The 25,904-nt window shown below is 41.7% G+C and overlaps 2 protein-coding genes and 1 pseudogene across 6 annotated transcripts in view; 2 read left to right on the top strand and 1 right to left on the bottom strand.

Annotated features, from left to right (window-relative positions):
* The window catches only part of TLL2 (tolloid like 2), a 97,579-nt gene that overhangs the window by 64,602 nt on the left and 7,073 nt on the right, over positions 1-25,904 (top strand). For all 4 annotated transcript variants that reach the window (XM_085230068.1, XM_085230067.1, XM_085230066.1 and 1 more), the window contains 13 exons: positions 1,813-1,928; positions 3,411-3,513; positions 6,879-6,995; positions 10,995-11,140; positions 12,050-12,245; positions 13,402-13,527; positions 14,958-15,118; positions 15,827-16,007; positions 17,549-17,674; positions 18,558-18,685; positions 18,778-18,991; positions 19,956-20,206; positions 21,375-25,667. In XM_085230068.1, the coding sequence (XP_085086194.1) occupies positions 1,813-1,928; positions 3,411-3,513; positions 6,879-6,995; positions 10,995-11,140; positions 12,050-12,245; positions 13,402-13,527; positions 14,958-15,118; positions 15,827-16,007; positions 17,549-17,674; positions 18,558-18,685; positions 18,778-18,991; positions 19,956-20,206; positions 21,375-21,509 (2,000 nt within the window). In that variant the 3' untranslated portion in view covers positions 21,510-25,667. The remainder of the gene's footprint in view (positions 1-1,812; positions 1,929-3,410; positions 3,514-6,878; positions 6,996-10,994; positions 11,141-12,049; positions 12,246-13,401; positions 13,528-14,957; positions 15,119-15,826; positions 16,008-17,548; positions 17,675-18,557; positions 18,686-18,777; positions 18,992-19,955; positions 20,207-21,374; positions 25,668-25,904) is intronic.
* LOC109368800 (fas apoptotic inhibitory molecule 1 pseudogene) lies at positions 7,710-8,337 on the bottom strand (annotated as a pseudogene).
* The window catches only part of ZP4 (zona pellucida glycoprotein 4), a 30,974-nt gene continuing 30,609 nt past the window's right edge, over positions 25,540-25,904 (top strand). For both annotated transcript variants that reach the window (XM_085230076.1, XM_010714415.3), the window contains exon 1: positions 25,540-25,667. In XM_085230076.1, coding sequence (XP_085086202.1) covers positions 25,631-25,667 — 37 coding nt within the window. In that variant the 5' untranslated portion in view covers positions 25,540-25,630. The remainder of the gene's footprint in view (positions 25,668-25,904) is intronic.

The raw sequence follows: 25,904 nt of genomic DNA, 5'->3' as shown, positions 1-25,904 counted from the left end.
TGCCACAGACAAAAAGGCAATGAATCTCTGGAAGATGTGAAAATGGAGAAGTGTGTGTCCTGGAAATGTCCAGGTTTCTTGTCCTGAGTGTGCAAGTCAGCATCTTTTACCACCAGCAGCTCTGCCCACCTGAAAAATAGAGATGGCATCACCTGCCAAGCATGCTGGGAGAGTCTGGAGGAGGCATAAGTTATTACTGCAGAGTACTTTGAAACTAAAACTTTCTATGCAAAGCTTTTTTGTGGCTGGATAATGGTAAGGGGAGTTCTCAGGACTCAAAACTGTTTGAACAGTTTGAAGGTTTTTGAACTCTCATTTGTTTGCTTCATCTCTTCAGGGCAGATGCATGTATTTTCCTGCCTGTTTGTTTTTCCAATGGTGCTTCTTTCTAGTAGTTTTAAGTACTTTTGTCTTTCCTGACAGGAATCAATTTGCCAGAGATAATGCTGCCTCAACTTATTCCTAGTAGTGATCTACCTTCCAGAGCACCCATAGGAACTAGTTAGTTGAGCAAAAAATCCCTTTTTGTGTCCCTGCCTATTGTTCATCAAGTCTGACCTGTCAAACTGTGGGTCAAATTACTTCAGGGAGATTAAGAAGTTCTGGTCTACATGACTCCCTTTCCTTTTTCTGAGGATACCGAACTTTTTGAATGGGACTGCTCTCTTTTCACCTCCAACTTCCAACCTGCCTATCTAATATGATCATGGCTGAAAAAATTAATGAGTGTGTGATAGTATAAGGCAGAGAATCCCCTGGCATTTCCATGAGAAAGGAAGCCAGATATTCAGTTTTGTCAGACCTTTCAAAGCACTGCTGCTTAACAAGGGATTTTTGGAAGCTGCCTTTCCATCACTGAGGAAACCAATTTGCAGGTCAAGGGGAGCTTTATAATGTCAGTGGGTTATGACATTAGGAAAACAACCTGAGAGCAGGCAATCCAAGGTCCCCTCTCTTTGGGACTGGTATTTGCATGTGTCTAGTGAGTATTCTGATGGATGAGAATAGAAGTTTTTGATATGTGGGGTTCTGCAACGTAGCTGGTTGGCTTCTCTGGACATATGCATGGTCATTCCTTGTTCCAGCAAGATCCTCCTGGCTCAGAACAGGAACTATAGTAGCTGCTGCTTTCCCACATTTTGGTAGTTTCCTGAAGGAGTGTTTGCAAACTGTTTACTTCCCAAAAGTAACACTGATATCTACATTTCATCGATGACAGCAGGAGACAAACATGAAGGTATAGAGCAGAATGAGCTGCAGTGTTCATATTTTATTCTGCACAGAGTAACATCAGGGTAGATGCTGGACAGCCAAAGACGTGTTGTCAGTGGAACTTGCCCTGCTTTTTTTGCAAAGTTCTAACCCAAGACACTAAAGAGTAACTACAGAGGACTTCAACTAGAAGTACTGAGAAGGGTGAACAGATTTGCTGGAAACAGTCATGGGATTGCAAATTGGGGTGGACTAATTTTATTTTATTAATGGATATGATATTCCTCAGTAGGACTGAGAAACTTTGAAAGTACTGACTGTGGAAAGAAGGTGAAGGAAGATGTGTGCCTTTTTAAAAGCTGTTTCCTCTGTGTCCTTGTGCTGATAATCTGTTCCAGGAATCCTAAAACATTTCACATCACACCTTCTGGTGAGGCCTCAAGCAGCAGCTGACCTTGTGGCAGTACCATGAATGAACATCCTTATTACGAACTACCAGCCTTCTTGGAGCAGCTATGTGCACACATTTTGTTAGAGCTCAATATCCTTCAGAGACTCACTCCTTGTAGCTGATTTTTCTCCCATCCTCTTCTCTCTCAGCTTGTGGAGAAACCCTGCAGGACAGCACAGGGAATTTCTCAGCCCCTGGCTTTCCAAGTGGCTATCCCTCGTATTCCCACTGTGTCTGGAGAATCTCGGTGACCCCAGGAGAGAAGGTAGGTGACACGTGGACTAGGTGTAGGTGTACTCTTCACTCCCCTTATGTGAGTTTTCCTTGTAATGCTGAATATTAACTGTTGCCAAAAAGATTGTCCTGCAGACTTCTGCATGCCTGGAGTGCAGGAATGGGGTCTGTCCTGCCAGATGTGGGGTCAGGAATTAGTGGCTCTGACAAGAGGTAACACTGGAATAGAATCCTCTTGTAGGTCTGGGCTGTCAGTTGATCCCTGATCCCTCCTCTCGTTTCACAGTTACACCCTGCCTCGACAGTTTCCTCAGCTATTCAGCTTGCCACCTGCTAGCTCAGATTGAACTGATAGCTGATGAAGTGTTCTTTCAAACCAAGTGCTAGTCAGATGAGTTGGATAAAATATATTGACAAGACAGAAGGGAGCTGAGGAGTTGAGTGACATCAGTAACCTGTCCCTGTCACGCGGGCATAATGCCTCTGTCAGGGGAACCCTGCTCCAAGCCTTGAAACACTGAGGCCTTAGTGCATCAATCAGCTGCTCTGTCCACTTTTCAGCTCCTTTTGTTTTATTGATCTTCCTGTGGAAACAAAATGTGTCATTTATCCATTATGCCCTTCAGGCCTTTCATGTCTTACTGGACTGCAATAATGCATGGCCTGACTTGGGTGCTTCTTGGCAGAACAGCTTTGTTGAGGACCGCCCTGAAGACACACTTAGGACTGAGACTTGGAAGAACAAAGGAAAGTGCAGTTGTCTTGCTCTCAGTCTCAGTTCTGTCATCTGCAGGCGTGGTCCTATACTGTACTGAGCTCTTGATGTTGGCTTCAGGGAGAGGTTTGCAAGAACAGTCCAGGTTTTGGAAAAAATTCTGTGGCAAACAATATATATAAATTATTATATGGTTTAAATCTTGCAAGGACAAAAAAATGCCATGAGAATATCTATCCAGTGACTTCCAGAACAAATCATGTAATCCTTGTTACAGGGGAAGGATGCCAGTGGGATAACGTTTTCTTGCTGAAATCTGCCCTGGAAAGCCTTTGAACACAGTGTATGAGTGGCAGTGTCAGAATGTGGAAACTTGTCAGCAGAAGTAGCTATGTCTTACTGGAGATGTTTGTATAATGGAATAAATCTCAAGCATCTCTATTTTTGGGAAATATGTGTCTCTATAATATTCACGTTAATTAAAACTAAGTGTTCCATTTTTAACTTTATTTTAAAGGAGACTTTTAGTTGCATTTTAATAACTGAAGCAGTGACTGTGAGTAACAAAATAGATAGTAAAATGCCATCTTCCATCGTGTACTGTATGGTATAATTACAATTCCTTGAGAAGCCTTTCCTTTTTTTTTTGAGGAAAATTAATTTGAAAATCTTACTTGCTCTCCACCTATTTTTTTTACTCACTTATGCAACACTGTAGCAGAGATGAAATAGACTGTAGGGTCTTGATTTTTAAAGTAGCTCCCATTCCAAGGATAAGCATGTACTCTGTCCTTTCAGATCATGTTGAATTTCACATCAATGGATCTATTTAAAAGCCGGCTTTGTTGGTATGATTATGTGGAGGTGCGTGATGGCTACTGGAGGAAGGCTCCCTTACTAGGTGAGTAGCTGCTTCATCTTAATTGCTTTTTTTTTCTTTTTTTTTTTTTTTTTTTTTTTTTGCTTTTAAAGCTTATTTGGGGGGGGGGAGAAGATGGTGGAGGGGGGGGGAGGGAGGGAACAAAAAATATCCCAACACCATAAAAAAAAAAAAAAAAAAAATTCTTTCCCTGGAAGGAACCTGTGTCCAGATAGAGCACTGGTCATTAATGTTAGATATGTCAGCACATTATATTTGCACCAAATGATCAATGCTCCAGTCCTCCAGTAATAAAGACTAGTAATAAGACTTTATTCCTTCCTTTTCTAGCTTGTGAACTGAGGCAGAGAGGGAAATGAATGAAAGGTATGGCTGAGATTAGAAGTGTGGTGTCTGGAGCTTTATGATGCCCTTTTCGTAAGATTTAAATGGAACTATCAGACGGTAAGAATGAAGAAGATATGCAGCTCCTGTCCAAAGCTCCTGACCTTATTTCTAATTAAGAATACAAATCAGAAAGTAATAGAATAGTTTGAGTTGGAGGGCACCTTAAAGATCATCTAGTTCCAACCCCCTGCCATGGGTAAGTACACCTTCTACAGGATCAAGTTGCACATAGCCCCATCCAACTTGGCCTTGAATGCTTCCAGGGACGGAGCATCCACAGCTTCTCTGTGTAGCCTGTTCTGGACACAGCACGCTGTACTTTAAGTTTCTGTAATTCTAGTGGGGAATTTGTCTCTGGGCCCAAGGATTGCTAATAATGCCTAGAATATCAAACTCTGCAAGGGCTCTGTTGCTCCTGAAGATCTCAAAGTGCAGCTCTCCCTTTGTACGCTCTGTATTCATTTCTCTGTATCTTGCTATCATAACTGCAAGTTATCTGCCACCTAAGTGGGTAGCCAGAATTCTCACCTGCTTTTATCAGCTTTGCTGCTGGCTCAGATCCTGACCCTGTCTTCTGACCACAGTGTCTTTACGTGCCAACACCTACTTCTATCTGAAAGTTAAAAATCAATCAGCTTCTAGCATCACCAGTTTCACTAGAGCTGAGGTGCCCAGGCTGCAGCATGTATCTAGGCTAATGAGAGGTCAGTGGGGCAATGGAAGCGTAGGTGCCAAGCTCACCTTAGCTCAAGGGACATTCCAGCTGTAACACAGCATGAAGTTCTTAGGTTGGAACTGTACTGCTCTCTAGAGGTCTCTATGGGCCTGTGTTTCAGTGTGGAGTTGGCAGCTGTTTTTATTACTTCCTGCCTGTTTTGGGGTTGGCAGCAATTATTGTTTTCTGTTACACATGCTTCAGGTCTGTTACACTTGCTCCGGCAGCTGTAATTTCAGCCTTTTTTTTTTTTTTTTTTTTTTTCTGCCGAGTAATTTGAAGGTATTTCAGAAGCCAAGCCACCTCCCTGTCACCTTCATGCAGGTAGACTTGTGAGTGTTTCCATCTGGAATGAGACACTGGTTGAAGAGGCTCCTGCAAGGGGCCGAGCCCATGAAATTAGCTCAGCAGAGGCAAACAGACGGCAATTCAGCAGGGGGCGGGGAGAGGGATTAGTGTGAATTGTGAAAGCACGGACTTCTTGCAGAGGACAAAAAATAATATATGTGCACTGCATATTTTCCCAGGGTGAAAACCTTTCCTTTAAATGTATAACATTTTATGAATGGGCCCTTTATCACACTCTGAGGAGTTTGCTCATTCTAGTTCCTCATCTGTTTCCTCTCCTTGACACCCTTGTCAAACTGCAAGTCTAAATCCAGGAGGCAGTTTCTCAGTGACCCTAGAGGAAAGGCTTTTGCAGCACTGATGCTGTTTGTTAGTATTCTTTCTGGTAGCAAAGATGGGAGATACAATTGTTCTGCTGTATGCCTGTGTCACACTGCCCAAACAGTGCTGGGTAGCTTTGGTACACGGGCTAAGGATAGAATTGCCAAATAGAGCTTGCATCTGGACTAATAACTGAATGAGGACTCTACGAGGGGAAAAAATTTGGTGATGAAACTGCCACAGAAGTTCACAACTCACTTTCCATGCATTCTTATTTCCCTTTACTGCCTATCACGGGGGCAGAACTCTCACATCCTTGAAGGCCATGGGCATTCTGAGGCTGCCAGGTGGTGAAGATAGGGTAAGCAGAGCCAAAAGTGACAACCATCTGATTGTAGGCAGATGACTACACAGGGGGCCTCTTGGCTTTTAATGCACAGAATTCATGTCAACAACTCTGCCCTTTGTATGTAGGAAAGCAGCAGCCTTCTCTGTCTGCCAGTAAACAGGACTCAAATGATCTGTTTCCTTCTTCAGTGCAGAGGGTACTTAATGCAGCCTGCTAATGGGAACTAAGGTACTATTTTGTCAGTAAGTAATTAACCAGGTTTTCACTCAGATGAGGATGTTCAAAGAAGCAATTCTCTGGTTTCATAAGGCCAGGATCAGGTTCCCTGTTACCACTGCTGCGACTGAATTTCTGAATAACTGCTCTCTGCTTCTGTCAAATTCCCCTTGGGGATTCAGTTGGATGAGATGCCAGTGCCTCTAGCACGTAGCCCTGCTGGTGCCAGCTGAAGTAAAGAACCATGTTGGCTGCATGTGCTCGCTGTGTAGTGTTTGCTCTGTTACCCTGAGGAGCCTCTGTCTGGTACAGGTAGAGAAACACCAGAACAGTTTTAGGGTTTTTGAGGTTGTTCAGGCAGATGCCTTCTGCAGCTGCTCCATTCCAGGATTCTCCATTGCTGGCAAGATTCAGGTATTTACCAATGCTGATACATACCAGAGAGCAAAAAGGGCACTTGGTCACAAATCTACTGAGTGAAAGAGACTGGATGACTGCAAAGGTTTAATCAGAAGGAGGTTTGCTAGGAATGAGATCAGAGGATAAGGGATTTCTAGCACTAGCAACAGGATGAGCTGTGTTGGTGCTGTGGGAGATCTGCAAAATCCTCTTTTCAGTATGGTTACATCCCACCTTCCATTTGACTTGTACAAGAATTTCTGAGGCTTAGTAGGTAGGAAGGACAGTTTCTTAATGTCCCATCTCCAAAAGGATGGTGGATAATTCTGTCAGCTCATTTGTCCAGTCATGTGAATGAAAACAGAAACCCCTTTGAATTTACTGAGGCAACAGAGGTGGTGTCTGTCATAACTGAATTCTGCTCCCTGCTGAAGGAAATCTCTATCAATTTAATAATTGAAGAGAATATACATTAACGAGGGGGAGAGAGAAATTCAGAAACATGAGTGGTGGGAGTGAAAAGGTGTCTTATACAAACACTGCTCCTTAACCACAGACTGTCTTTGCTTCCTGGAACCACAGGTGCTTGCTACCAGGATACCAGTGGCTGTACTGCCTGGAAATCTTGATCATCTTTTTCCTGCCTTCTAGGTAGATTTTGTGGTGACAAGATCCCTGAACCAGTAATCTCCACGGACAGCAGGCTGTGGATCGAATTCCGGAGCAGCAGTAACATCCTGGGCAAAGGCTTCTTTGTGGTCTATGAAGGTACAGCCTTTAGCTAGTAGTGTGTTGCATTGTATGGGGCAGTCAAAACAGTCAAAACAGAGGATTTATGGGATCAGTAGGACTTCTCCTTCAGCATTTAGTTAGACACAGCACCTGCTCATGCTTTTATGGGGATTGGCAGAATTCGTGGGTTGTTCCAGCAGGTAAGATATGGCTCTTTTAACTGGATTATCATAATTCCTTTTGAGGAATAGAATGGCAGCACAGAGCAATGGCTTCCAATCATAGACCAGAGTCCTGTTTGCACTAACCCACCCCTGCAAGCAGCAGTGCTCTGTGTAGCAGGTGTTGCTTCTAGTAATTTAACAAAGTTCTGTTTCAGATCTTATGTTTTATATTGCTTAATGTAGGTGTTTCTTAAATGCAGAGGCTGCTCTTTGGTTTCTTGTGTGTTTTACTTACAGAATATTAGAAATTGGCATGGCAGATTTTCTGCAGATCCAGGTACTTTGGAAACTTCAATGGCACTGGGATGCTGAGACAGTTTTAGAGGAGAATGCTACCAGTCATTAGTCCATCTCATAAAGTAGTTCACTTAGAAGGGACCTACAGCAATCAGCAAGTCCAACTGCCTAACCATTTCAGGGCTAGCTGGAGGTTAAACTGTTTTGTTGAGGACATTATGCAAATGCTTCTTTTAGAAAAAATAGTTACTGCAGAAACTGAAAATTCCTGATCTTAATCCTATAACAGTTAAGTGCAGGCTAATCTAAAGCTTCTGGGATGTCTGTTGTCCACAATAAGAGTATGAATAATTATTTCCTTTCATTTTCTATTACTGACTCAGCACTAATGCAATAGCTGTGGTTACCAACACTGAAGTGAGTTTCACTCCTATTTTCTACAAGTTCACCTGCTGTTCCCACTACTATTTTTTTCACCATTGCATTGCACGTCTGTAGTGTTCTTTTCCAGAACAGCTCTGTAGTCTGTAACACCCATGCTCATTACTCAGATACTGGTAGGTTCTGACCTGTTCTCCATGTATTTCTTGGGGCTTTTTACACTGACCTCGAAGTGTATTCATGTGCAAAGCCACTGACTGCAATTAGCAGTAGCTTTTGCTTTGGAATGCTCTAACAGTAAATGTTGTTTTACCCACTGATTTAAACATCCAATCTTTTTGTATCTCTTCCTTTCTATCACAGACAATACATTTTCTTGAAGTGGTCCCATGTTCAAATTCAATCTTATGAATATGATCGCTTAAAGCTATTTCCCAAACAGCCACCAAATCTGTCATCTTCTGTAAGTAGCTGCACCAAGACTTCCGTGGGGCTCTCCTCCCCTTTGCTGCTTTGAGAATTAAAATCAGTAACATTCCTTTTCCACGTCACTTATTTTTGATAGTAAAGATTTTAAAATATGTAAGGGCCTTCACGTTCTCTGGACAACAGGCATTTTCTTGGAAGAATCAGTCATGAGTTTAAATATAACTGTCCTGATGATGCATCATCTTTCAGTAGCCACAGGAGCAAACATGACATTGAAAATCCATTGCTGAGTGTCCATATACAGAATAATGATACTTACAGAAGGAGGCAAAGAAAATGCAAGAGTGCTAGGGAAGTGCAAATATAGCATATGAGGATTTCACAATTGTGTGGGGCTTTTCACAGGAGAAATATCTGATTTCTGCAGGATCTGCTATCCCAGAGACAGAAGTAGCTTGCCAGATTTTTTTTTTTAACGTTTCTCCTGAGAAGCAGCTGTTGCTGCACTATGTGGTTTGTAACGCCCCTTTTGTGGTAGTTTGTGGGAATTTGTAGTAACCAGAATAGTGAGTTCCTAATAACTATTTTATTTTGACCTATTGCTTTTGTGGACTAGTCAACTTAGTTCTTACCACTGGAGGATAGCCTATTATATCTGTTCTAATTTTTTAAAGGGAAAAAAAGGCAAGAGTAGGACTGTTCTTGGGAAGCTACATCTCTGTTCTTCATCATGTGTATTAATATGATATCATGTTTCATACTGATAAATTACACTGAAAGACTTTTTTAATATTAATTACATCCCAAGGTTTGAAAAACTTGTTTCTCTGGATAATTTTTCCTGTTTCTTTTTAATGAATAAATGACCCCTACAGGTCCAGTAAAGATGAGCAATGCTTACTTCATGTAAAATCTGAGGAGAGCAAGCAAAAGTGCAGTGTGCATCTAGTTGTACTTTGTGTTCCTCTAATTAGTCATATTTACCCTCTTGCTGTTAGTATAAGCAATTTTCAAGGCTTCAACTTCTTACGTATTTTTTTCCTGTAAGCAATTTCCCTTTGAAAAGGTAGGAAATCTGTTGCTAAGCCTGAAAGCAAGTACAGAGCACGAGTGGTGGAAGGCAGTTTGTATCACTGATGGCCCATTTCTTAGTTCTTTTCTTAGCTCAGTCTTGTCTTGTTAAAAGGATGGGTAATAAGATCGTTAGCATGTCTCCAAATACTTCATTTGCTGAAATGGGAAAGTTTTCAAAAATCATCTTTAATAACAATTTTCCACTGATTCAACTGCATGTAGTATCTCATTTATTTACTCCATTCTAATGTAGTTTACTCAGATTATTTGTGACTTCTGTGTTTATACAGTAAATGTAATTTTCTGAGGGAGGCTGCTCTGAATTTTGTAACTTTGTTAATTTTTGTCCAGAAGTTCTGTGTTTCTCTTAGTTCCTCTTTTTTCTTTTGAAATCTTCTCCCTCACATACTGAAAAGCCAAAGTGGATCTTAAGACTGCTTTTCTGAGAGCGCATGTAAAACTCTTGTGCATTCAAACTTCGCAGGGAGCTCTATGGGTGAGGACTGACTTTTGGGTTGGTTTCCTCCAGTTCTTGACTCTAAAGTTTTAAATAGATGAGAGGAAAGATGCAGAAGCATGTAGCCACATAACAGAATTATCTGATGGTAAATCACATAAAGATAATGTAGTGAAAGTGTCTTCATTCATCCTTTCAAGAGATTCAAGATGGAGGAGATGTTGGTGGCTTTGCTCTGTAACACTGCTGGCAGCCCAGAATTTATCATTTCTGTACATTTCTCAGGCTATGTCAACAGATTCATCCATTTAGCAGTAAAACTCTTCCTGTGTAGTTAAACTGAAATTTAATGTGAACTATTTCAATGGGTAGAGAGAATATTGTTTGCTGTCTGTTTTATGGCTACTAAAAAATAATAAGACTTGTCAGTTCTCTGCTCCTGTAATCTTTTTTTTCTCTTAGATAGGGAGGCAGTTCCCTTGAAGGGTCATAGAATTACAGAATGGTATAGTTTGGAAAGAATGTTAAATATCATCTAGTTCCAATCCCCACCATTGGCAGGGCTGCCACACACCAGATCAGGCTGCCCTGGGTCCCATCCAACCTAGCCTTGAACACCCTCCGACTAAAGAATTTCTTCATCTCACCCAAATCTCCCCTTGTCTTGTTTAAAGCCATTCCACCTTGTCCTGTTGCTATTGAACCATGTAAGAAGTCAGTCTCCCCTCCTGCCTACAAGCTCCCCTCGAGTTCTGGAAGGCCGTAACATGGTCTCTCCGGAGCTTTTACTTCTTCATGCGTGCACCAGAATGGCCTCCTGAATGTTGCTTGATGAACAGATCAGCTCATGCTTGTTAATATCGCCATCTCGTGGCTGGATTACATTTGCAACTTTTGTTTGGATTTTTTTTCTTCCCTTCTTTTCTTGGTCCTTATTGCTGTCTGCAAGGGTTAAGCAGTTGTGGAGGTGACCTGGAGTGTGAAACGCAGCAAATCCACAGCATTTCTATGCCCCAGTGAGTTCACCTTGTAAAGAGGTTGTTACAGTAAGATGGGAGACACTATCAAAGATGAAATGTTAGATTTTGGAAAACTTTCCATGACATGCATTGTTTTTGTGGAGCAAGTACTATTGATGCAGATTTGAATGGGGAAGAAGGCTATGTATGGAGTAGTTTTTTACCTAAGGAAAAGCTTGCAGTCACGTGGTTTTGTTGAATGTTTTTTATGAAGCTATTTGTGGTGGAGAAATTCGCAAAGATGCTGGCCAGATCCAGTCTCCTAATTATCCAGATGACTACAGACCTTCCAAAGAATGCATCTGGAAGATCACAGTTTCTGAGGGCTATCACATAGGAATCTCATTCCAAGCATTTGAGGTGAGAAATGTCATTGCAAGCACTTGAATAGGTATTGTTTCAGCTCTGTAGATCCTTTAAAATGAAAAAGAAAAAGATGTAAATAATTATGTCCAAAACAAACAAACTTTTAGAATAGTTCAGGACATTATCTCTCCTCACCAGAAGTTTGCTCAGAGATTTCAAAGCCAAGTTTTAAATTTTCAATAAATTTAAAAATTAGGAAGAACTAGAATGCACAAAAAACTGTGTATGTTAAGCAAGGGACTCATGAGTCCTTAAGATTTCACTCTGGTCAAATAAAATTGAATGGTCACAATCCAAGCAAACAGCTTCATGCTCGTGCTGCTGGTACTTCTGCAGATTTCAGCATGTTTGTGGCTTTCAAAATAGGTATCACATTTTCAGATGTTAGATCATGAGAAGTTCTGAAAGTTTTCTACTGGTTATAGGATGGCATTCACTCTTAGATAGGTGCCCAGTGACATATTGTATAAGTCACAGACAAAAGCTGATAGGACCTCGGTTTTTACATAAATTCTACCTAGCTAATTGATTCCTCTGGCTTGTGCACACTTATTGCACTTGTCCAGGAAAGGGCAGGTACCATTACTTTCCTGACAGCAAACCCAAGGCTATTTCTTGAGCCTATGCTTCTAGCTTCTCATAGAAAAGCAATTTATCATGGAAAAATCTGAGACTAAGTTTCATTGGAAAGTAGCCATGAAATAGAAATAAACTGAGATCTGCACATGTTTGAATGTGATTTCCGCTGCAGGAGTGACAGCAGCAATGAAGCAAGCAGTTAGTTGTGACCAGTTTCTTAGGATGCTCCTTTTGAAGCTGATTGCTGGCCAAAGAGTAACTGGGTAGCTAGCCTGGTTCAGAGTGCTTCTGATGATTTACAGGCCCACCCTTTTCCATTTGCAGATTGAGTGGCATGATGCATGTTCTTATGACTACCTGGAGATCCGAGATGGCCTCACAGAAAACAGCCCACTGATTGGACAGTTCTGTGGCTACGAGAAGCCAGAAGATATTAAATCCAGTTCCAATAAAATATGGATGAAGTTTGCATCTGATGCAACCATTAGTAAAGCAGGCTTTGCAGCAAATTTCTTCAAAGGTATGCAATCTGGTACCTCTCAAGGTCAAACTTAGGAATTGCTTATCCAATCACTTACTGACAAAGTGAAGTTACCATTGTATCTAAAAAAAAAAAAAAAAAAAAGCTGTTAGGCTTGTCTGCTAATATTGAGTCTATACATGTTTTACTTTAAAACTGTAGAAGAGCTTGTTGCTGAGTCATGAACAGTACCTTACCGGTTAAGGCAGAATCTACATTAAAAAAATATTAGATTTTACGTGCCGTTACTAGTGCAGACAATAACACCTTTGGTTTCACAGCGAGATGGATTGTGAACCCCATTTATCTACACCAGGGATACTGATATTTTCAAAGAAGGTATACTGCTGTACAAAGAGTGTTATAAAAAAACAAACAAAAAAACTACAACCAGAAACCTCTCTATTTAAGTTCTACCCCCCAAAAGAAAACTTTTGAAGAGGAAGTGAGTACAAAGAGTACTTCTTCCTCACGTTGGCTTCTTTCAGAAGTTCAGGCTGATTGTGCCAGGAATGCCTTCCAGTGACTAGCACTACCATAAGAATGTTAGTAATATGTTCTATTAAGGGCTGTACGTGGAATCAGGGATCTGAGTGAGAAGAGTAAATCTGGCCATCTGTATATTAAATTGTCAGCTCAGGTTGTTGAGATTGAGAACCTGACTACAAAATCTGGGATACAAACTGTGTTCCTGAAAATGAACAATTATTTCATGCACTCCCAACTATGTTGCTGCACCCCATTCAGTATAGTATGGCCTCCCACAGCTCCATGCATGTGGGCACCATAATGGGCTGGTTTCTGGTAGTTCACATCACTTGAGCATGAGGAATCAAAACAAAGCAAACAAACCCAAAACCAATTGGCAAATGAAAATGTAATAAAGCGAAGTCTTTACAAGGGACTTTTTTTTTTTTTTTTGCTTCTGTCTAGAAAAAGCACTCTTGGTTCTTGTGACTAGTAATTGCAATAGTAAGCATTTGAGTTTTTGATAGTAAGGAGTTCTCTTGTATTTTGAGGTCTGCTGCTGTACCTGCTCTGCATGCTCTGCTTGTCAACCAGAGCTCTAATCCTCTTAGAGCACACATTGCCTGAGGAATGTGAGGGGATTTGGCTGATTGGGAAAGTGCGACTTGTTCTGGTTTCCTCTTGACAGAAATGGATGAATGTTCTCAGCCAGACAATGGTGGATGTGAGCAACACTGTGAGAACACACTGGGCAGCTACAAATGCACCTGTGAGCCTGGCTATGAGTTGACAGCTGATAAAAAGAGCTGTGAAGGTGGGTAATGTACAGACTGAGGCATCTACCTATCGGGTTGGTACTGCAACTAACAGTGGAATTGAATAGGCTTGGAGACAATACTCCTTTCTTCTCCACGTTCATTTCTTTTTATCTGTTCCCCCGTCACCTCCCTGTAAATTGTCAACATGTTCAATTGAAAATCAAGTTTGGGGGAAAGACAGAAGGCATCTTTATTCTCTACTGCGAAACACCTTTAAAAGCTGTTGTGGCCAGGGATGCCTGTTCAAACCACATTTTGCAGTGGTGGCAGGAGGAATGTTGGAACCTGATAGTGGCCCAGGAGAATTTCAATCCAAGGCTTATTTTGTAATAAGATATTTCTATTGTAGACTGATATCAATGTTTTGCATGCAAAACAGGCATTGTCTGTGCTGAGGAGTCAATTCTAATTTCCAGTTATGGGGGGAAAAAAGCACTTCTTCAACAGAAATTGTTTCTGTCGGTATTCTGTGTGGGCAAATAGCCTGCCCCGTCCCAGACAGCTGAGCTCACTCTGGAGTGGAATGCAATGCTGTGTTGTCCCTCAGATGAAGTTCTGTCTCAGCTAAAACTAGTGAAGTGCTAAACGTAATAAGTAAATGGGTTGGGAAGTTTGGATGAAAATCCAAATGCTTTGTGCACTTCTTGTTTGTTTTATTAGGTTCAACAAAACACTTGGTTTTGTTTAACTCTGCTGTAACAAGTCTATAAAACACTTAAGTTAATAAACACACTTGTTGCACTTCTTTGCATTGAAGCTGTCCCTTGTGGATTTTGATGTTCTGGCAGGGTCTCATTATTCTAAAGAAATAGCAAGAAAAAAATGTTTTGTTGCAAGTAGAATCTTGCACCAGAAGAGCAAACCAAGGTTGATTCCTCTAAGATAAAAGCCATGTCTTCTCTCAAAAGAGTGGAGTTGAGATGTCCTGAATTTTTAAAGGAAACGAGGAAGTAAAGCTAAGTCTCTGGCTTTGCTTTGCATTTTCCCCAGTGAAAGTGCAGTCTACATGTTAAATTTGAAATTATAAGGTTAATAAACTGAGTGTGGGTGAATTTACCAAGCTGACATTTACAACTGTATTGTATTATAATATTATAATATTGCATATTAAGTCAACAGGACCATAGTTCTAACCCTAAGGCTGTAGAGTAGAATTGAGATCAATCTTTGGCAGTTTAAGTGGCTTCTGGGGTTTGTAGCCTGGCTGCGTTTCACTGGTGATTTATAGCAGGTGAATTTACTGTCTTCTCTGCAATTCCTGCTGCATTTTAAACCAGCCTTAGAGGCTGCAATTTGAAGTGTGCCATCAGCCAGGGTCTGATTTATTTCCCAGGTAACAGGGTGATGAATTTCTGTATCTGAAGAGAACCCAGTAAAACTTGTGTTCATTTATTGCCTTTATTTCATTTATTGCATTTATTTACAGCTGCCTGTGGGGGCTTCATCACCAAGCTCAATGGGACCATTACTAGCCCTGGATGGCCAAAGGAATATCCTACTAACAAAAACTGCATCTGGCAGGTGGTAGCTCCAGCCCAGTACCGGATCTCTCTGCAGTTTGAAGTGTTTGATCTAGAAGGCAATGATGTACGTAACCAGTCCCTGCATCTGTGTGATTATTGGCTAATTTGGAGTTCTGTACCAAAATCCTTTGGGTACAAGGATGAGGAGACTGTCTTGCTGGTGGAGCTCCTGGTTGTGTCCTCACCCTTGATATAATAAGCTAATGGCAATGACTGTTCATCTTCTCTATGGAGAGAAGGATTCAAGCTGTTCTGTTACAAATGGGCATCTTTTCTCTACTAGCTTTGCAAAACTGTAGGTGTTCTCCATCCCTAATAGGTGTCCCATCCTATGCTTCCCCAGGGCTGCCTTTGTAGGAAGACAATTGGAAATGAACATAGAAGTAGAGTTCCTCAAGGGTAAAGAAAATAGACAGGATAAGAGTCTGTTCTCTGCCCTGCCAAAGACAGGATGGATTTTAAACGAAGCATTTCACTTCCTTCATTGTAAACAGCTCCTCCTTAATTCAGCTGGCTGCTGAAGTTCCTTCAGTGCTGTCACGCACTTGGATAAGGTGGGAGTCATTTTGGATAAATTACATGGAAATGCTGCTATTCTGATAAAAGCACAGATACTGCAAGTCTAGAATAGCAAGGAAAGGGGATGAGTACTTTCACAAGAGAGAATCTGAAGAAATTGGGAGTATATTGGTGTTTCCTTTCCCTATCAGTCAAGTCTCTGTCCCCTCTCTGGAATGGTCTGCTCTAAATCCACTGCCTCCGCTGTTGGCAGGTCTGTAAATACGACTTTGTTGAGGTTCGTAGTGGGTTGGCTACTGACTCCAAGCTGCATGGCAAATTCTGTGGCTCAGAGAAACCCGAAGTAATCACATCATATGGCAACAACATGAGACTGGAGTTCAAATCAGACAACACAGTATCTAAGAAAGGATTCAAAATCCACTTCTTCTCTGGTATGTAGTTGGTCTCCTCTGATTTAACCTCCTCATTTTTGGTGAATTGTCTTTAACCTCCTCTAATTAGGGAGAGTTTGACATAGATGCATCTAAAAAGAACGGTTGCTCTGTATTGTCATCTTTCATCTTGTTTTCTCAGTGCAGTGTATGGTCCAGTTTCACAATATGATATCAGTGAAGTGCACAGATTTCATCAGTGCCTCCAGTCCCTGCACAATGGAAAGCAATGGGGAGCTTGGTCCTAGAACTTCTTTCTGTCCCTGGAGTCAATAATAGCTTTTTCCTCTAAAACTAGGAGAGTTGGAACATTTTTAGAAATCTTCTATATAGTGATCCTCCCCATCAGCACTGTACATACCTGAGGAAGTTCTGAATTCTTTGTATCTCTTGGTTTCTGTTTCCTTGCTGGCTTTGGAGGATAACTGTGCATTATATGAAAGTGAGCACTTAAATCCATGCTCTGTTTTCAATGGAGGCTGAAGAGTATTAATATTTTCAAAGAGAATGATCAAGCAAAATGACCTTGTGTTAGATTGTTGCATAGTGGAATCGGGGCTGAGGTGTGGTTTATTAAATTCAACAAGGAAGGAAAGGTAAAATGGCATACGTTTTATCTAGAACTGTGTTAGGGAGTGAGGAAACAGGTGAGCATAATGAGGTCCACAGTGGTCAGAAGAAAAATTGGAAATAAGCTGCTTATAAATTAATTTGGACTGGAAACTGGGAGCAGAATTCAGAACATTGAGATTTAGGAATGTCTGTGAAGAGCAGTAGTGGCAGGTAAATTCCATGTTTGTTTGTTTGTTTGTTTTTTCTTCAGTTGGAACAGTTTGTCACATGAACTCTATATAATGAGAGGGCACTAAAAACAAATGTCTTCCACTTTTTCTTCTGGATCCTTTCATTGCTTGTACTGTGACCTTGAGTTTTTCTGAGGTGAATCTCTTGGATTTTCTTAAGAGAAAGGTGGGACAGAAGTATCTTTTATTTTCCCTTTTCTCTGAACCCTGCATGGGTCACTTGTCCGGTAAAGATGAAAGAGGCAGGCTGTCTGTAGCCTTAGCACGGTACTGGATACACAGGAGTGAATATTTAGGGCATATTTCAGCTTCAGAGTACAGCTCCTATCTCAGATGCCTTTCTTGGTCAGAGCAATTTACAGACAGAGGCTTATAAGAGCATATATGAATTTGAAAATATAAGATTGTCAAGCAGATTTTTTGCTTATACTGGTGAATCGGTGTGATTCTTTTCCTGGACTGTATTTTAAAATAATAAGGCATTGCTATAGATTTCTTTTAGACAAGGAGTCTTCAGTTGTTCAAAACTTGCATTATATAATAAAGCACTTTCGTGGTACATCTTATGGAATGAAAGACAATTGCAGAAAATGGTATCTGGACTAAAAAGGAATTGGACTAATCCAGCAATAGAAGCTGGAGGTGTGTGGTGGTATCAGTTTGGATATAGGACTCACTGCTTGTGACTGCAGTAGTTTGTTTCTCACTGGCAACTCAGTATTTGATGCTCTTGCCCAGACAAGGATGAATGTTCCAAAGACAATGGTGGCTGCCAGCATGAATGTATCAACACCTTTGGGAGCTACGTATGCCAGTGCAGAAATGGCTTCAAGCTGCATGAAAATAACCATGACTGTAAAGAAGGTAAGTCCTCTGTTCCCTATGTTCAGGAAAGATGAGCTCCCACAAACACCATCTGAGCCAGAGTGTTTCCTGCCCTATACTGGAAGCTAGTTTGTACTTATCAGTCTGGGACACTGAAAATGTCCCAGGTAACTGAAGAACTATCTAGGAAATGCAATAAGAGGGCTCAAGAACTTGGTTTTGACTGGACCTATTTCCCAGTCTGGCCCTTTATATGTCCATGGGGATGGACAGGTTGGAGGCAAGAAATGAAAGTAGTTATGGGATGTCACCACCAGACTAGTCACTTCATTTAAGGCTTGGATTGGGTCAGAAGAGAGAGGCTGAGCTGGTACAACACTTTGTTGATGCCAAAAATACTTTTTTTGGTATATGCCCACCCCTTAGTGAACGCTGCTGAGGCCTTCCACTGAACAGCCTCTGTTACTTGCCTGATTGTTCTGTCATTCAGTTTTTCAAGTCAGCAAAACAAAACAGCTCAAGGCTGAGATAGCACTGAAGTCAACATGGTAGTGGAGTTAGAACCCATGCCACTGAAAGCAGGGTGGATGAGCTGGAGGAGCAGGAGAGTACATCTGAGAGTGAGGAGACTGATGAGGTTAATGAGGTCCAGGAAGATAAGATTGTCTTTCACCAGCTGATCAGTTAATTCAGCCAGCTAGCCTGGCTGTATCAAGGAATGCCAAAAGTATAGGCCTTTTTAGGGACAAACCCACCAGAACTAGGTAATAATCCTAGAAGACATTATTTGTGACTGAAGCCTTCCATGTTTTTGCTGTAGCTAGGGTCTCAAGTGGGAGAGAGAAGTCTGTAGGCTATCTCAGTAATGCAAATTAGTGTATGAGATTCTCCTTAATGCCTCTGTCTTACGGTCTCTCTCAAGCTGGTTGTGAGCATAAACTGAGCAGTGCAGAGGGAATGATGAGCAGCCCGAACTGGCCTGACAAGTACCCTAGCCGGAAAGAGTGCACCTGGAATATTTCTGCAACATCTGGCCACCGAGTGAAAGTAGTGAGTAACCAGTGGGTGGGAGTGCCGGGGAGAAACATTCTCAGATTTATAAGAGTCCTTCTTAATTTTCCTTATTTTTATTTTTACTGTAGACTTTTAATGAGTTTGAGATTGAACAGCACCAAGAATGTGCCTATGATCACTTGGAAATGTATGATGGGCCCAACAGCAAGTCACCTATACTTGGCCGCTTCTGTGGCAGCAAGAAACCAGACCCTGTGGTAGCTTCTACCAACAAGATGTTCCTTAGGTTTTACTCTGATGCTTCTGTGCAAAGGAAAGGTTTTCAGGCAAAACATAGCACAGGTAAGCTGATTCCCTGCAAATATACCAGTATGATGAGATGCCATTAAATCTCACTGCATTGTTTACCAGTCAAGATTTTAGATACACTTTTCTGCGGATGACTTTACCCTGAAACTTTTCTGTTTGGAAATTGTGCTAACCATCTCCCATTGTTGACACCATACCGTACATGCTAGCTGAGAAGGCTACTGATGTCAGATGTTCCTACTCACCTTCTGTTGTTTAAATAGGAGATGCTTGGTTGAGTGACAACCTCTCCTGTTCCCCATCGGTTCTCAGAAAAAGAGGCGTGCCTTTCAGATATAATGGCCCACCACAATGAGCTCATACTAGATTGGTTATGGTGGAAGCAAAGATGTGCTGTGAGCATACATAGCAGGATTGGTCTTATATTTGTAGCAACCCAGTGGTGGGTGTGTTGTACCAAGGTTCTTTTCTGAAATCTTTGCCACTGTAAATGAAGCAGACCTTGAGCAGCACTACTTATTCCTCATTAGCTGCAGAAAAACCACCAAAGTACATGTACTGAGCTATCTTAGGTGCAATGTGTGGGCAGATTATTTTGGAGCCCAGGTTTTTGATATGCTTCAGCTTACTGCTGGCAAGATATTTGGGGTCAGAATTTCAGCTACAAGAACATGTTAACAAAAGACGTTACATTGCTGTTCTACAAAAATAATATATTTTCTTCTGGCCAATATTAACTGGTCACTTCTTTCTCTCCATGTTTTGTACCAAAAGAACCAGGCTTTTCTACACTATGTGGGTCACTGGATTCATGGATGACTGAAGAATTCACTCTTATGCTAGTTAGATGCAGTGGTTAGTAACCTTCCCTGCTGTTATATGTACTTCAAACTGAAGGTCGTCTTTTCCCACAGACAGCCCAAAAGTGGGAATGGCAAATCTTTTGTGAGGTAGGGCCTTTGAGGAGACTGTGTTTTGTGCCCTTTTCTTCCTTCAGTGTGTGGTGGGCTCTTAAAGGCTGAAGTACAAACTAAGGAGCTGTATTCCCATGCTCAGTTTGGGGACAACAACTACCCAGGTCAAGCCAACTGCGACTGGGTGATTGTAGCAGAAGATGGTTATGGGGTGGAGCTGATATTCCAGACATTTGAGATCGAGGAGGAGGCTGACTGTGGATACGACTACATGGAGATCTATGACGGTTACGACAGCACTGCACCCCGCCTCGGACGCTTCTGTGGCTCTGGGGTAAGCTGTGGTGGCAAGGATTTCACAGGGTTATCTGGAGGTGGGAAAGAAGGATACTCTCGTTTTTTGGAGAGGAATATCTGTCACAAATTGTTGATGAGAATGCCTTGTGCATCTGAGTCTTGCTGCTTCCCATGTTGCTAGAGATCAGTTGTCTTATCTAATAGGCTAAATTGGTCTAAAAAACAACTGACTTTCCTAGCTGACTTTCTGTTTTCAGCCCAGAGCTTTATGCATCAACATGGGACTGCTGCACTGCTGTGCCCTAGCCCAGCTGCAAAATGACTGTGTGAATATGAGAAACTGCTTCCAAAATCTGGTTTAATCCTTAGTTACTTCCTTCCTGAAGCCAAGTCACATTTCCAGTCATGGTCAGGAGAGAATGAAGGGTGAAGCTGTTAGTTGACTCCAGGATGGTGTGTTGTCTCCTAAATTGTTATCTAAGTCCTGATTAACAGATGTGACTCTGTTAGTATGAGCAGTAGTGTGTGATATTTAAAGCCAGATGTTCTATGTTTGAGTTTCCTGAGACTTGAGCAATGAAATGAAGAAAGTGCTTATTGGATTTAAAGAGAAACAGCCAGGTAGCATGTGTCAGGACAGTCTATGCAAACTGGGGAAATGGTCTGGAAAACAGACCAAGGTATAGCAGATTGGTGTGAAGAAGCTAAGAACAATGGGGTCGTAATCACCTATCTGCATGCTGACAAATTGAGAATGGTAGGGAAAGTTTCAGGAGAAACACAGAGATTGTAGCAAGTCACAGTGGTGAGGAAAGCAACCAGAGCTTTGCTTGCACGATGCATGGGAGGGACTCAACTGCTGAACAAGGTTCAATTTGAACTGCATCATTTCCTGAAAAGATTAGCACAAATCAGAACGTACTCAAAGGACTGGAACAAGAATATCCAGGGAGTCCTGTGACCAATCAAAAACAAGTGGAAGAACTGGAATTGTAGAGTGGACTGGCATCAGTCTTCAAATATGAAAGGCAAGCATGCAAAGAGCAAGAAGAATATGCTCAAAGTCAGGGCAGGCGGTACTGAGAACTGAATATTCATATTACCTAGCCTATTCACTGTGAGCTTAAACTCCGGCACCGCAGCGTGGATGATTACTTAGCATGCGGACTTGACCACTTTGTGCTGTGTTCTTTCCTTTTCTGCAGCCTCTGGAAGAAATCTACTCTGCAGGAGATTCCATCATGATTCGTTTCCACACAGACGACACCATTAACAAGAAAGGGTTTCACGCCCGATACATAAGTACCAAATTTCAGGATGCATTGCATATGAGAAAATAATCTGACTGCTCCTCACAGATGTTCCTTACCTGAAGATCGAGATGTTTAGCTGTGATTTTTGACTTTTTTAAGCCTCTGTGCATCTGGCCAAAAGCAGTGTACAGTATTTTCTGTAACTAAAACTAAATCCAGTCACAAGGGTTTGCCTCTGAAATGATTAGTGTGACTCTCTCTTGTTAACATACCTAGGACCAAAAATTGTCTTCTAATCATACCTGTCAGGGCATAAATGTTGTGTTTTGCATAGCTTCCTGTAGGGTTGAATGAAGACTGAGCTTAAACTGAGGAAGGTCTTACTCTATTGAATACCCTGTCTCTAGATTATATTTCCTAAGCATCCTGTATGAGCTGTCTGAATGCATTTTCTGAAGCAGATGATGTGGGCAGCCACCCAGTAGGGTTTTCTCAGCGGACATTATGGACTGTCTACTCTCCTCTGCTAGCCCACGTTACTCAGTGCAATATGAGAACAACTACGCAGCTGGGACTCCAGATTCCATGACTCCTTCCGTCCCACCTATTTAGTGTCTTGGTTTTTGTGATTTGAGAAGTAGTTGGGGGCATGGGAATGATCTCCTTAGTTAGCTGCTATCTACTTGGACCACAGTGAACAAGTAGTGATCAGTGCCTGATCTGCAGTAATTATCACACTACACATTGAGTGGAAGTACTTTGACGCAGTGGCCAAGGGAAAGCTTGTGTCTGACAGGGATGTGTTTTGATAGGAGGCAGAGCATGAATGTATAATGGTGGCAGAACTTTGCAGGTGGAACACTTACAGTCTGCTCCAGTTACACTGTCAGGCAAGGCAGTTCAGAGGGCTATAGCAGCAGTCTGGGCTTCATCTTTAATAAGAAGTCTCTCCCAACTCTACCCATGTTTGCTTTCTCGGTCATTTTATGATTTTTCCTTTCCATGTTTCCATTGCTCTTGAGTACCACATCTTTGTGAGCCTTTCATTTTCGTAACTATCTATGATGCTCTCCCCAGAACTCCCCACCGCTACCTAGGGGTGCTCTTACAGCATCAGCTAGCTGGAGCATCTCACAGAAGGCCGCACCGATGGTCAGAATACCTTAGCAGATTTTCATGGTTGTTCCTGAGACAAAGAACAGAAGCTGTGCTACAGGTCAGCTCTGGTGAGCTCTGGGAACCTGTCAAACAAATGCATGCCCCAGGCATAGGACAAGGAATGGGAGAGTTCTGCTGGTTTGTGTTCCTTCATTCTTTGCTGGCCCATGATGCAGTCTATTAGCTTCATAGAAGTTCTATAACCCTGCTGTGCATACGGGATGTTGACTTAAGCACCTTGAGCTATAAGGCTGAGAGCTGCTCTGCGTTGCAGTTATTTATGCACATGGAAGCTATTGAACCATTGCAGAATTAACAGATAGCTTGGCACTTATTTGAGGGAAAGTAGGGAAAACTGCGCCTTGTGGGAGAAGTACTGTAATTGAGCTACTGATAAGGGAGGGGAATAAAAGAAGAAGAAAATCATTCAGAACTAGATCATGTCATTATGGCACTCATGGGCAGTAATGAGCTAGAAGGTGAGGTACATTAGCTTTAATAAAGTATTTATAATCCAAGGATTACTATGTTTACATAACCAGTGTACTGTCAGGCTCTGGGGTGACACCTGCTCGTTGAGTGCATGACTGTGGAGAAATGTTGGGTCAGCAACACTGTCAGGCACAAATGACTTTTCTGGAGATGAGGCCATTTCCAGGTGGATAATAAACAGACTCAGCCTTCTCCAGAAGTCCTTGAACAGAATATGGTCCAAGTATTGTGAATACTGGAAGAAGCAAATGCATGAAAATATTTTCTTGCTTAGAACAAGAAAAATAAAATAATTTATAAACGCTATTATATGTATATAAAATGTGCATGTAAAAGACCAGTAGTCAAAGCCTTAATAAGTGTCATGTGAACAATACTGTGCCATGAACTATAGCTTTATTGCAGGCTGTATAAAACAATGTTATTTCTGTTTGTTTTTCTAGCTCCGTTCTTTCTTCTCTTTCTAATTTTTGAGGCCTTTTTACAGGCAAGGCCTTTAATTTCAAGCTGTTTGACCATACAGGTCTGAGGAAGTGAGGTCTGTTAGCTGTGGTCTGCTTTTTTTTCCTTCTCTTTCCTTCTCTTCCTTGATCCCATTCAAGCGAAATTGCAGTGGCTCAAGTCTGGAAATAAAAGCTTGACACTGATCCCTGCGAAGTAGAAGGAAAGTAATAGGTGGCAAGCAGCAGTTCAGATTTCCTGGCTCTCTAATGGGAGAGAAGTTACTATAGAAGCTTCCTGTGTACTTTACCATCTGTGCTCTATGTTCTGATAATTTCTTATGTTCCTCAGACTTTGTATTTGGTGTTCTGGTTTGTTGCAGATGCTTGCAATGTGGTTTGATGGATCTACTGCATTTGTTAGCATTCAAGCAGGTGTCTTTTGTGACAGTGTACTCACAACTGTTGTACTGTACATTTCAACTGATGATCTGTGTAGAATATTTCTGTTGTACTGACTGGGTGGTAACAGTCAATAATTGTCTATAAGTTTCTTAAGTGAAAAAGAAAATGTGAGACCCTCTAAGGTGTGTACGTGTATTCCAGTCTTCATGTGGTTTTACATTTCACTAACAAAATTAATATTATAGGTGGGAAGGAGAGGAGGGTGTGGGGGCAATCAAAATGTACCTATGTGCTGAATGAGTCTCTGCTTTTATTAAAGGCTGGATTCAGTTGTATATTCAATTGTATACATGCATCCACCACTTCCTCAAGGGGAAGGAATTTCTTAACACATCTTTACTGCAGCCTTGTGATCTATACTCCCACTGTAGCAGCAAAATGTTCAGTACACAGGCAGCATTAAAAATGTTTTTCTTCCTCTTTCTGTCCTCTGCCTGATACATATTCTGCTTGCTAAGGATCATTTCTGTGTTTTCCCCATCCATCCACTATTCATTCATGTCCCTGAGCATTTCCTGTGGTGTGTGTCGCAGCCACTCAAACTTCATGGTGTCTGAATTTCCCCAATGCTGCTCCTAAAGGCCGAGCAACAACAGAGACAAAGAATAAATGTCTTCATACTGCTGCACCAGGATATGACTGCAGAGTTTGATTCTGGAATGTGCCAGGGTACTGTCAGTCAGGTCACTGATGGACACGATTACCAAAATGAGGGCCAGTGAGGATCCAGTCATGCTGAGAATTATGGTCCAAAGTGATGCAGCCCAAGTAGAAACCAGTGGGAAATAGGAGGTGATATAGAAGATGGAATATAAATTAATGTGACAGCTGTTTGAGAAACACTGATGTGTGCAGCTGCAGCAAGATATGCTATCACTGTTTTCATGATTTATCTGCATGCTGAAAGCCTGTTCCATGATCTTTCACAGGCTTATATATTTCTTTCTCTTCAAGTAGTACTTTAATTTCTCTTTCAACTTTGATTGCCAGCCACCGGTGCTATGTGATGTTTCTTATTTCTAGAATCAGGATTTAATTTTCTAGAAAGTGCCCGAAGACCATCCAGTCACCATCTGTGAGATGCTGAAGGGGATATCTGTCGTCTGCTAGGAGATTCTTCATCCTTCATAAACATAAGTAGTCAGTGGTACACCAGTCAAGACAAAGAAAGATGCTTAGGAGCACACAGGCCCATTGATCTCAGCATCAGGCATGAAACAAGCCAGCAGGAGTCCTCCACTTTGTTCTGGCATTTCCCATAATTTTTCTCTAGCAGACAAAGTGTTAGCCTTAGAAAACAAAAGCAGAATTCCCCTCAAGCTGGTACACCCTCACAGCCATAAACAGTTTTGTTGTTGTGTGGTTTGTTTGTTTTTTTTTACGCTATGAGGCAGATTTAAAAAAAAAAAGAGCTGTAGTCCTCAGTGCCCTGAAGCCACGTGCCAGCCACTCTGCCTCTGACAGAGGAGCTGCTTTATCAGGTGTGCTGGGATCCAGTCAGACTGTCTGACTCACCCTGACAGAAATGCCCTTGTCTTCTTCCTCTTTACAGGTCTCCAGTTTCTTGTGTTTTGGTTTTGTTATTTTTTTCAGCAGGAAGAGAATCTCATTCTAAACAGAACTCTGAGCCTGGAGTCAGACAGTCAGCTGTTAATGTGTGGAAGGATTTCTGGTGGAGGAGAGCAAAATGGTGAGTGGAGCCGTCCTATCTCAGTAGAGTCATATTTCGATGGAACCTAGGGGAGAGGTCAGAGAGGCTGAGGCTGTGGGAGCATTTGGGTGTTTGATGTAATGATCCTTGGGAGTATTTAGCCCTCCAGTTCCTTGCTCCAACCAACTCAGCTGGCACTCTTGTCGTCTTTGCTTTTCCTTGTAGTGCAACCAATAGTTTCAAGTACCTGCTTAGATTTTAGTGTCTATCAGAGCT

The sequence above is a fragment of the Meleagris gallopavo genome, chromosome 8 (genome assembly GCF_905368555.1).
Source record: "Meleagris gallopavo chromosome 8, MGAL_WU_HG_1.1, whole genome shotgun sequence".
Lineage (NCBI taxonomy): Eukaryota > Metazoa > Chordata > Aves > Galliformes > Phasianidae > Meleagris > Meleagris gallopavo.
The sequence above is the reverse complement of the archived record's forward strand: the minus strand, read 5'-3'. Positions and strand labels throughout refer to the sequence as shown.